A 12,817-nucleotide genomic window follows, 5' to 3' on the forward strand; every position below is an offset into this window, starting at 1 on the left:
CTGTCCGGAATGAAATCTGGTTGTTCATTTTAAGTCTTAGTCAGATCTTGATATCACTAGTTAAACATTGATTTTATTTTTTTTTCGCACCAGTGAATACTTTCTCTTGACTGGTATACCTATGCCAAAATGAGGAATCGGAAGTAATTCCCATTAGATAAGTTATCAAATGCCATGCTGGGATAGATATTGTGCTGGAAATGCAGCAATGGGGAAGGCTCTTCTGCAAACAGCTGCTGATAAAAGACCAGTTTATCTCTTACTCATATCTAAGTGCAAATAGTTCTACGGCAGTCATGTGCAAATTGATTGAAACTACTGTTTTAATTAAGGACCGTTGAGCATAAAATGTCCGGTTCCCTGTACGGTGAACTTGCAATGCTGTCTGTCAGAAAGGGTCACGCATCTAACACACAGGGACCTGCAGTACTGTGGGGTTTGAGGCTTGTTCTCTCTCTCCAAATCTGTGCTGGATTATTTCAGCTTTTGCTGCTTGCATGAAAAGTTACCGGGTATGATGTGAAAAGGATTAAAGTGTTAATACACTTAAATTAGTTACTATCTTGGAATATATTCAGTATTCAATGCAGTCTTGCGAGAAGTCTTGCTTGTCTGCAGATGTTTTACTAAGGACAGGTTCACTGTGAGTGGAATTGCTGGACCTGCAGCAGGGTGATTGACTTTAGTCATTAGTAGATTCCCATTCTGGCCACAGTCCGAGTCAGTAATTGCTGGAATTCTCAAAATTCCAGGAACAGTGATACAGTGTTTTGTTCGAGCTACAAAGCTGTTTTGTTCAAACTACCAAGGCCTGTTGTGCTTAAGCTAGGATTCAGATAAGGGGTGTACCGAGGCCTGTTTTGCTCGAGCTACGAGGTTGTTTTGCTCAAGCTTCCAGCCTTGGCCAGGCAACAGAAATTGCCACTACAATCAGTGTTATTCCCACCTTAGCTGTGAAAGAGTTTCTGGTACGGTCAAGGGACGCTTAAACACCCAACTCATTACACAAAGGCTAAGGCCTGAATTCCTGAGATCGTAGTGAGACCCGGAGAATGCCACATGCACCACCACATCAGGACAGTACTTACCGCTGAATTTTTCCAGGACAGTATTTACAGTTGAATTTTAAGTACCATTTGAAGTGTAGTCATGAAGATTTTTTCCTGAACGGGGGAGTCTGTTGTTCCATGTTTTTAGTTAGGTTGTGCAGTTTGCTATTCTGTGTCCCCGTCCTTCAGTGAGAGAGGTTTGAGGCTTGTTTCTGCCTTTCTTTTTGGAGCCACCATAGACAGACCAGCGTGCCAATGTCTGCGATGACATCCAAGACTGATTGTGATGGGAGGTAGTCAATAAAGTAAATGAGAATAAAGTGCCTTTCAGATACTTCAGCCTCTATGTTTTGTTCAAGAACTTCCCACTTAATAAATTCCTTAACTCTCATTTCAGGGAAGATAATCTGGCTCCAATAATGGTCAATTTTATTGAAGAGAATGGCCAGTACCCAGTAGGGGCAGCTGCGCTGCCCGGCAAGCCCTTGTAATGCTGCAGGTGCTCAAGGACAGTGTCAGTGTGTTATCTTCGGTAGCGTGGGCAGTGCGAGAGCTGGGAGAGAAGCTGCCTGGGAGAGGGGTAGAGGTGTTCAGGGTAATGCCTCTAAAAGGAAAGCAGACACTGGTGGGATGCAAACAGGATTTAATGCCTCAGCCTTTCTGAAGTGATACTCCCGCCTGTGTTCAACGCTTCCCTGAGAGCCGTAGCATCCCTCAGTTGGAATGGGTCTGTGGTTTTTTTATATGAATGTGTCACTCACTATTTAAAAATCAAGGAAGCTGATTGGCTTTTGGTGCCTGGAATACTAACAGCTCTTCCCCTGACAATGCAGAGCTATCCAGGAAGGAGTGTGGTTTCTCAGCCTGCAGTACTTACTGCTTTTTCTGTGTGCTGAATCGTTCTGAAACTCCTACCTAAAGATGTGAGGAAAAATCCTGAAACAGACCGTTAGTAGATTTTGGAGTAACAAGACTGCACAGCACCAAAGTTGGTGGTGACGTCTTTTTTCTAGTAAACAATTTATTGAGGAATTTAGAGGTCAGCGGGTGGTAGATATGAATGTCTCGGACTTAATTTTGTGGCAGATGGTGAGTATTTATCACTAGAGTTAGAGTTAAATTTTGGAAAAGTAAGGCCAGTAAAGCCAGGTAACATTTATTCCTGGAAATGTTGCCTAAGGTGAGCTTACACTGTGTATTGCTGGGTTCCTGGATCTAGATTTAATTTCCTCCTACTGTGGTCTCCCAGTGTATATGCAAACCTAGTGTTGTGAAACGTAGATGTTTTAGTGACACAGTAACTGCTGGTTTTTTCAAACAATTGCAAAGGTAAGGCTAAGACATTGTTGGTTTTCTAGGACTTTAATTTTCTAACACAGGCTTGGGGAAGGGGAGGAGTGCAGAGCCCTGATAATCGAGGGGGTTGGAGGTAAGTTCAAGGAGAGTGTGATTAGGTTACCAGGACAGGAGTTGAGCTTCTTCCTGGTGGCTTCCTACAAACCGCAGTTACTGTCAAGGTTATGGTTAGGATACAAAATGCAGCACCTCGAGAATTGGTGGGATTTTTTTCTTCTTTTAACGTCCCTTGCAGTATGTCTAGAAGTATTGCTGGGCTTCTGTGCTTTCGTATTTTGCTTCATATGTGTAGCATTCTAGTTTACACAAAAGTGAAGAGTTGTAGTGAGGATTCTGGAGGAAAGGGCTGTAGACAAGAAATTTCTTTCTTGAAAACTGTTCAGCACAGTCAATGTAAAGCAAATGTCAGGAGATGTTAGTGTCCGAAGCTAAAACTTCCACGTCGACTGTGTGCATTCACTCTCACCTTTGGGATTGGGCAAGGAGAGGTTTCAGAGCTGCAGTGAGCATTGCTGTTCAGAATACCCAGGATATTTGAAACAGATACATATAGCTGTGAATACCTTTTATGAAAAGTTTTGGTGTTCCAGCGTGGTATGTGTATTTTTATGGCCATAGTTTGTTTTACGGGTAGGATCCAGGATGAAGGGGTCCAAAGAAATTACAATTATTGAAGTTTTTTTTAAAGGGCTTCCCAACTGGTGATCTTGGAAAGGACATGTTTGTAATACATGTAATTTTGAGGTGATGATAACTGTTTTGGTTTTGGTTTTATTCCAGTCTTGGGCCAGGGTTACGGTTCAGATCAGAACTGAGGAAGTACAGGGGAGTGTGGTGTGGATCGGTGCCTATTTTTTGTAGTTTTGCAACCTGAGAATTGACATCTGTATAGTGACGTCAGGATATTTCAGGAAAGTACTGGGTCACTGGATGACTTACTATAACCTTACTTAGTGATAGTTACGGGAAACATTAAGTGGAACACTGTGATGGTAGTGGTGGAGGAGTCCCTGGGAATGCTGCTTTCACTGCTTAATTGTGCTTCTCTGCAGCAGTGCCAGGAGGCGTTCATTCCTTCGCACAGTAAAAAACCAAGAGAGTCAGGAGCTCATGTTCTGTTGTTCTGTGGGTTTGAGCGTGTCCCAAGGGCTTGCTCTGCGCAGACCGATTCTGTGCACTTTGGGTCACAGAAGGTAGGTCTGTTTAGCAAAAACTTAGCCAGATTGGAAATTTTTGCAGACTGTATTTTTTAAAAAAAACAACCAGACAACACAACAACAACAGCAAAACCAAAAAACCCCCCACTTCATGGAAATGAAATGCCCTAATTCTATACATATTTTTTTCTTTCCTTATATTCAGTGTTAACCTCACTCCCTGCCCTGGCGGTGCCCCCCGCGACCCCCACCAAAGCCATATCCCCTTCGGTGGTGAACGGGCTGGAAGTGACGGAGCAGCGGAGCTGGCTGTACTTGGAAGAGATGGTCAATTCGTTGCTCAACACCGCCCAGCAGCTGAAGACTCTCATTGAACAGGCCAAGCAGGCCAGCTCCTCCTTCCGCGAGGCTGCTGTCACGCAAGCCAAAATTCAGGCTGATGTGGAGAGGAAAGAGGTAATTATGCCAGAGGAGGTGAGATGGCTCCGCCAAGAGCATCTTTTTGGCTGAGTGATGAACAGAGTAGTACCTCACTGGTTTTCACTGGCTGTAACAGTGGTAGCCCTTAGAAATTGTTTCTGACTGTCTTAAGAGCAGTATTACCAAGAGAAATCTTTGTGAGTTACTCGTATCGATCATGGGCAAAGGAACCGAGTGCTCTGGGATTCCAAGAGCTATGGGTAGCAGGCTAGTAATACACATGGTTTGGTGTTACGAGTCCTGAGCTGTCCCATCGGCCATCCTTAAATTTATGAGACGTGGGCACTGAATCCTGGTCTAGGAAAGATGGTGAGTGTTCAGCCATGCGGTGGCTGCTTTCTTTATGTCAAGTGAGTGGGGCTAGCAGAGAGGCTTTTGACGGTCCAAAGAGGCAGAGGGATAAAAAGAACAGCAAGCTGTAGAGTTTATGGGGAAGAAAAGCAGTAAAATTCAGAGGTGTCTCGCTGAGCATTGTGCAAGCAAAGCTGATCTTGCATGAGTCCTGTGGTAAGATTGCAAGGCTGGCTGGCGTTACAGGAGTGCTGGCTTGTACCCGGTGGCCCTTCTCTCCTTTGTAAGGGATTATCTACAAGGACTGCCCTGTTCTCCCTGCTTTTCTTCTCTTTAATTGATGCATGGTAGGGACCTTGGATTCTTCTTAACACCAGCTCATGCATGCCCCCTGAATCTGGCTCCATGCACTGCTGATGCATTCCCCTTCTCCCCCCAGATCCGCAGCTGCTGGTGTGGACTTGAGGGAGAAAGATGGGGGGCAATGTTCTGTGAAACTGGTGTCATTGTCAGTAGCTGATGAACTCCCTTCCTGTACACCACACTATCTGCTGTTGCCATCGGCGTTATTGCTAACGTCAGCTTTCCACTGAATTCATAGGCACGAGTGTGCAGCAAGAGACCTTGAAGAAATGTGTGTGGGAAGACTTTGCTGAGAACTGAGAACCCCTATGACAGTCCTTGCAGCGTCTTTGATATTCTTTGCCACGTTGTTTCTGCTAAACTCTTCTGTACGCTGCATCCTTGATGTGCAGGTGTGTGATACGTTGAGAGTCTAATTCTTCCCTGCCTTCTGCCTGGGCAGAATGGGTGTTTGTGCTGCTGTCCAGGTTTGGGCCATCTACTGCTAAAAAGCTGTGTAGAGCTTGGGACACCGAAAAACTGGAAGCTTTGACACAGTTTAGAGATGAACATCTGATTTTGTTTAACTTCACTCTCTGCTCTTTTTCCCGTTTATGTGCTGTCTCCCCTTCTGTTTTTCCTTACAGTGGTTTCTGGAACCGTTGTTCAGAGTCCATTCCCCTCACCCTCTGATCCAAGTCCAGCTCACTTCAGTGTACTTCCAGTTTCTTCTTGCCCCGGGAACGGGAGTTAAAATCACTCCTGTGTATTGATTAAAGTGCCCACTTTACAAGGCCAGGATGAGCACGTGTTTGTTTCCAAGGAAGCCCCTTTCCCAGGAACTATTGAATCCCCAGTTACACAACTTGTGTGTCTTGCCATTCTTATTGTGTAATGGGTACCTCAACAGTTTCATATTTTGATAATAACACTTGCTCAGGGTGGTATTTTTTTAATATCCAAATAACAATTCTCAAGCTTGCGGCTGTATGCTAGCTTCTGGAACCATCTAGGCGATACCGCAAGTAGCTATTTCTGAATTGCTTCTAGTGAATTCCATATTTGGAAAAAACTCTGGGTTTCTGGGTAGAGGGCTGGCATTGGAAGTAATTACAATAAATGTCAAATAACTGGCTGTCTGCTTTTGTGTTGGTCAAAGGTGCTTTTCCAATTTCATGAATATTTCCCTAATTTGTAACGCAAGTCCTTTCCCACTCTAAGTATGTGTGTGGTCAAACTGCTTTTTGACAGTTAAGGTATATGAGAGAGAGACAGAGATGCCTTCCCACCTTGGTCGTTGTTGATTTTTGCTGGACCGATTTAATACAAAGGAAATAGGTGCTTTATCACCACTTGGTGTTTGTTACGCTGACAGAACTTCCAAGGGCTAACAAACGGGGGGAGCCTTCTTGCCACCTGATCCGTTGGCATGAGCGGAGACGGTGAGCGCAGCAGCGCGGGTGCTTCTCTGTGGGACAGCCAGCGGTTTGCAGAATTTTGGTGCAGCAGTATCTTTCTAGGTATTTAGAAGTGAAAGATTGTGGTGGTGTATCAGAGCCGCAGAGCAAAGGCTGTACAACAGGTTAAATTCTAATAGAGCTGTAGACTCAGCTCTTCGTGGAAGAGGGACTTAATTCCTAGCAGGATTAAAGAAATCTGTTAGGAGCAGGCTGCTTCCCAACTGGATACACAAACTTCATTGCTGTGACTGTAACTAATGTGTATCTTTAGTTTTCACAGCAGTGCAGAGCTACTCCCCCAGTTCAGTGTCCCAGCTCTTGAGGATGTTGAGGTCAAGCACTTTTGATCTTGTAACTGTCCATATCCCTAACCGTAACCCTTTGTCATCCCTGCGAAAGAGGGAGACAGCTTCTGCCTTCCAGCGGAAGAGCAAGACAGAGCACTTGGGACAGCACTGTCTTCACCTGCCCTTCCAAGGCAGTCTGAAGTGGCCCCAAGTTTAAGCAGAGTAGAGAAGAAGTGGCGAGAACAGCAAACATGTAGGAAAACTTACTTGTGTGCTAGTTTTGTTTCAGTTTTCCTAGAGAGCAATAAATTCAGCATTAAGAATTTTCAATCACAGTTTATATGCTTTGTTTTATTTTGCAAATCACCCCCTATATTGTGTTTCACTTACTATACTTACTATTTCATGAGCTTTGGAGTTCATTAAATATCACAAACGACCCAGTCTGCTCCCATATAGCAGCCGTTTGGTTGACAGCTTTAAATGCCAGAAGTTGTACTCTATACTGAGCAGTGGTAAGTGCTTGTGGGACTTGCAGAGCTCTGTGAGTGTGAAAGGCAGGCGTTTGCTCCGAGTTTCCTTTGAGCAGGAGGCGTTTGTGCTGCCTGTGCACTTACATTCGTACCTGTGAAGTCAAAGAGCGGACATCACTCTTTCATTCTGGTCACACTTGCTAATGGTATCATCCAGGACTACCCAAAGGAGCCTTAGGAATACATTATTCCCCACGTTCATATCCCTTTGAAGGTGGAAATGCCAACATCAGAGAGGAATTGTGGCAGGAAGGGGATCTGCTAAATGTAGCAAGTGAAAACCATAAGAAGTACCAGTGCAGCATAAATTAGAAGCATCTCAGTCACGTTTCTTCCTTAAGATGGTATGGCTAACCTGAATTTTGCAGGACTGGATCCCTAATTGCAGTTCCAAACACATGGCGATACCTAGGTACAGAGTCCTTAAAAACAACAGGGGGGCTGAACTGGGAAGCGCGGAGCGGTTAGGCATCGTGCGGTACAGTTGTGGAAGATAAATGCCTGTCTTCACAGGCGATTAGAGAAAATATGGAAAAATACTTATCTTCCACTCCTCTCTCACGTCTGACAGATATTTTTTTTTCACTCTGCCTCCCTACTAGTACAATTACAGCCATATAATGCCCTGTGGCAGGGGCTGGTGATGTCTGAAGAAGCTATAGGTCAGATGCCAAGTGCTGGAGCTAAAGGCTTCACCAACAGAGATTTTCTTGTGCACAATTTTGTAATCTGGAAGTCCTCACCTGCACTCTGCTGCTATCTTTGTCGTTTTTAATATCTGTAAATTTGTTTAAGGATCATGGTTTGTTGGGCAAATTTCAAGACTGAGGATCTCTTCCAAATTTTGTTTCCATCTTTGCCACAAGTTATGTAGATGCCCCTGGGTAAGTCCTTGGCCTCTCTGGGCCTCGGAGCCTGCTCTTTAAGGGTAATGCTTCCCAGAGGGCTTGCATACCAGCATGCGGAGGGGGAGGATCTCTGAGTAAAAAAGCGTTAACCTTGTTAAGCCCTAGAAATAAGGGCAGTCTGTAAACCCAAAGTCTGTAATTCCAGCATTTAGGAAAATACCTCTTTCGCAAGAATTTCTTTTGAAACAAAATTGTTCTAGAGTCTAAGAAAGTGGTTAAAAATACCTTTCCTGTTGTGTATGCTGTCTGCAGTATCTCATATGCCTGTTGATGATGAGAACTCATTAATTAATAAGCAGAGCCCTCACAGAGTTAGTTCCAGACATGAGGCTGTTTAAGAAATGATGATGGCGATAAAGGCTTGTCCTTCCCGTGTGTAAACAATAGACGCACATGCAGCTGGTGCTCGGCCTGCGCACGGCTTTGTATTGGCAAACACCAAATACGGGTTACATTCATGTTACTTAGAAGTCTTGGGGAAGGACATTCTGAAAGAAAAGCAAACCATAAACCCTCCAGCGCAGTGTTTCTATTAACTTCTAAAATGCGTCATGCTTATTGCAAAAAGTGAAAATATCAAAATATTTGTAAGCTTTTTCTGAATTGCAGTATTTTGCATGGGATTCATTAACTACAACTGCTCTGTCAGGGCTTCATGCAGCTGTTAAGAAAAAGTTCTCACTCTTGTTATTAATTACCTTGCGACTGAGTGTATCTGATCCTTTGGTCACTATCTACATGTTGGGTTTACTGCATTTTCTGATTCAGGGAAAAACATTTAGGAAGGGAGTGAGTGGGGCAGCAAAGGCTCAGCGTCTCTTGTAAGAGATATTTGACAATTTGCAGGACTGGCCCAAAAGGAACGGATTAAAGACAGTACTTTACACAGAGGTCTGTGTGCCTTGGCAATGTAATTTTTTTGAGTGTCCATTAAGCCATCGTTCATATCAGATAAACTTTAGGAGGGGGAGAATACATGAGCTCACCAAATTCTATCCCAGAAGACATTGCTGGAAGATAATAAAGATATACAGGAAATGTGTTAAACAGTTTTTCTGTATAAATTTAAAAGAATCCCTGTCAAAATCTGACAAGTGTTTTAATTGAAATAGCTCTCTTCGTGTACTGCAGTGATGCCTTCGGAGCCCAGCCCATTTGAAAACAAGGTGGAAGATTAAATCAGCTAACAGCTGGACCATCTGACTTCTTTTTTAGAAAGATTAAAAAAATTCAGGGCTAGAGAGTATGAAATTAACCTAAAAAGGGTCAGCCATTTAAGAAATGTAGCTCTAGTAAGCAAGTAATGGCTTGTGCACTCCCACGTAGCAGTGAAAACGGTTGAGAATGGGAGGTTATTGGTTTTCTGGAGCTGTTTTTGTGAGAGATCTAGATGTGTCTGGCTTGATCCTCTCTCTTATGACACCTTTTCCTTCTCCCTAGTTTCTGCACGGCTTGAATTCTTCACACCATGGGCCGTGCAGAGCCAGAGGACTCGCTAAAAAGGAGACAGAAGGGGCTTAAACGTGTGGTTTCCATCAGCAGGTTTCGGGGGCTGAGAGCAGAGGTGGAAGAGCTGCTGTGGTTCAGACAAGGACAGTGGTGGCTGGACTTCCTCTTGATGTCTTTCCTGTTGGCAATCTCCCCGGAGAACAGGAGTAGCCACACTTGTAGAGGACGAAGTGGAACCTGGTGGTGGGACGGGTTTTAATTCCAGAGCTGCGGCCCTTTATCAGAACTGGAATTCCGCATGTTCAGCCCCGGCACTGTCTCTGCACGGGCTGCTGCGGAGAGGACAGTACTAGCGGGGCTTACGTGTGCCGAGGTTTTCAAGCTGGTGAAATGCCAGCTCACTGCATGCTTTGGCATCTGTATTTCCACTTTCTTCACTAAAAAGAAGTTGAGAAACATTATGCAATTTTCGTAGGCCAGTACTCTTAACATGGGTCATTTGTCTTTCACTGAACAGTGGAAAGCTCATTTTAGCCTGCAGTTTCCTGCCAGCCCAGCTCTCTGCCTGCGGGCAGGGTGGCAGAGGCTGTGGCACAAAGCGTTGAGTCCCAGCTTCTCCGCGGCCGGCACTCGCTGGCATTAATGATTCTCTCAAGAATCAAGGTCACTGTCTTCCTGAGACATAGCAGGACTGATTCTTAGGCCAGAGCCACATCTCAGGCTTGCCAGTGTATTCCCTGTCTTCACAAGGATCCTTACGGCTTGGACACAAGTTTGGATTTCAAAACAGTAATTTTGAAATTTCCAGACAGGTGCTGCACACTTTGCGTACGCGGTACTGGAAGCATCGGGGATGTTGTGCATGCGTCCTGCCTTGCTCATTAGCCTGGTCTTGCCTGTTTGTCAAATAACAGCAGAACCCAATCGCAAGCCCTTGCAGTCTACAGCAAGAGCTTTCCCTGCTGCCTCCTCCATCTTCCTAGAGTTTTTTAATTTCAATTTGTGTCATGGTAACATAAAGGTTTTGAAGGTTGTGATTTCACAGGAGAATAAATACTGTGAGGACAGGTCATAGAGACACTTGTAGATTAAGCCTTTAATCTCCTTATATGGGGCATCGTACTCACTCCTGGATAAACCCACTTTGCCTCAAGGTGGGGCTTTGGCTTTTTTTGTACTTTTTAACTGTTCCCAAGAAATTTAAATCAGGGTTAGCACATAATCAAATCAGGATTGGTTTTGAATTTCTTTGGTTTAGGACTCCTGTCTCACAGCAGCGTTGGCTGCTGACCGTGGCAAGGCAGGAGGTGGAGCAGCACCTGGTCGGACTTGAACTGGTTTGAAGTCAATCTGCAACAGGCCCGACGTGTGCTTTAGAAGTCAGCTCCAGAGGACTGCTTAATTCACAAACTGTTTGAAAGCCCTTTTATGCTTCTGTTAAAAGGAGGAATAATGGTTATGGTTGATGCTGATTCTAAAGTCTCGGGTGTGTTAATTTTGTCTGGTTTTTCTTCCTAATCCGTTCTGTTGGGCTATGCCATCCCTCTGGACTCCTTTTGCCTGTTAGTGGATTAGGATCACTGGACTTGGCCCAAAATTTGGCCCAAGAAGATGGCACTTGGCCCTGTTACCTTGGCATTTGTCTCCTGTTCCCTTTGCTAACTTCTTAGGTTCTCGGGGTGGGGCAGGGGGGGCAGTTCCCTTGTGGCAATGAAGCCACCTGTTTTAAGAAGGAGTGCTTGGCTGGATGGAGTGGGGAGAGTGGGGCTGGAGTAAATGCTGTACTTAACTGGCAGTTTGTCACCTCAGGCCGCAGGCTGCTTCATCTGTCTCCACATAAGGTCACAGTGTCCCTCTCTTAGAAGGGAGGAGTGAGGTTCCCCTCTGTCCTCTTGCAACTGCAGTTTTGGGCTTGCCAGAAGCAAGCTCCGTGTCAGGACCCTCCATAGAGCGCACCCTTTTCAACCCCTCAACTCACACTCGGGCTGTGAAATGACAAGTCTGGTGTATTTTTCCTTGCAGCAATATCAGAACCAGTTATTTCAACAAACAGAAGATGTGGATGGGAAAACAGAAATCATCATCAAGGTGAGCTGGGGATGTCTCATATTTTATGAAGACTCTTTTGTTCTTTGTCTTGTTCTGTTTAAAGATGCCGAGTTTTTTATCATTGCTACAGAAGCCACGTATCCTGTATCTGGCCTTGCCTTCTGGCAGAGGTCTGAGCTTTCCCTAGCAGGACTAACGCTCTGTTCGAGCAGAGGGTGTCCCCTTTCCCAAGCCTTCCAGGTTTTCACAGTCCTTTATCGTCATCTGGCCAGGTTAATCAGTCTCACTCACCTCTGCGTCGTGGTATTGCAGCTCTCACGGGTGGCCGTCACTGGTGGGAAGTGTGATGGGAAGGAAACTCTCTTCCTTTTGTCCTGTGAGCTGGTTTTCAAAACTGCACGATTCCCTCTGCCTTTCGGAACGGGAGTATGAGCTGAGTGAGGTCGGGACCCATGATTAAACCCTTACAGCTGTACGTGTAATTCAGTAGTGCTTCTAAGATCTCCAGGTACAACTGCACACACTGTGTATTTTCAACGTTTTCCAATACTGCACAGGTTATGAACAGCCTAATCAAGCGTCCCTTTGGGACAGTCCCAAAGAGCAGCTTTAAGCCCCTTTTTGGTGACCTGAATCCCTGGCTGTACATCAGGAATACAAACATAGTGCAGCCACACCAGCTATTAATTGTAGGTACGTTGGTAAGGTGTGAGCAGACGGTGTCATGAACTCGGTGTTAATTAGGGTGCTGACTGTTAGGTTGGTTGTGCTCAAAAGAGAGAAGGAGCTGGTGGAACTAAAGACGCCTGTGATACTTTCACAGCCGAGAAACGCTTCCTGTCACGGTCTCATGCTGCTGCTCTGACGTGCTAATGATTTGTCAGTAACTTAATGAGCTGGAAACGGAATACTCTGTGAAGTGCTTATTTTTGTGGTAGTTCAATGATATTTCCACCTAAATATACAGGTTATGTTAATTGATGTCACTGATGTAAGATTAAAGCCATAGACACAAAAACATCCTTTAAAAACCAGGTGTGATTTTTCATCCATGTATCCTGTCTCACCTTACTTCTAGGTTTAAGTCCTTGCTCCTGTTACAGCCTTCTTAATTTTACTTCTCTGTTTCCCTGCTGGGACACTGCTTATGTAGTCGTGCTGCTGACTGGCAAAGGAACAAGCCTGCTCAGCCCGTAGGAGCAGATCCCTTTTTCCTCTCTAAAACCAGGGAAAGACTAAACCGAAGGGTCCCATCCTTATTCCCACTCCTGCTGTCCTTCCTCAGACCCTCTCTCAGACATACGCAGGATTATAAACCAAACAAAACCACCAACCAAATCTGCCTTTAAAACTTTAAATTTGAGATAAACTCAGAGCTTGGGTATCGATGCCCTGTGCGTAGCCTGTACGCCCTGCTGGGAATACACCTGCCCTCGGTTAAGACTGACTCCTGCTG

At 44.9% G+C, this 12,817-nt stretch overlaps 1 protein-coding gene across 1 annotated transcript in view; it reads left to right on the plus strand.

Moving 5' to 3' along the window:
• DEAF1 (DEAF1 transcription factor) overlaps positions 1–12,817 on the plus strand; it is a 23,810-nt gene that overhangs the window by 8,846 nt on the left and 2,147 nt on the right. The window contains exon 10 of the mRNA XM_009706699.1: positions 3,768–4,018. Coding sequence (XP_009705001.1) covers positions 3,768–4,018 — 251 coding nt within the window. The remainder of the gene's footprint in view (positions 1–3,767; positions 4,019–12,817) is intronic.

The sequence above is a fragment of the Cariama cristata genome, unplaced genomic scaffold (genome assembly GCF_000690535.1).
Source record: "Cariama cristata isolate BGI_N322 unplaced genomic scaffold, ASM69053v1 scaffold23928, whole genome shotgun sequence".
In the NCBI taxonomy this organism is placed as follows: domain Eukaryota; kingdom Metazoa; phylum Chordata; class Aves; order Cariamiformes; family Cariamidae; genus Cariama; species Cariama cristata.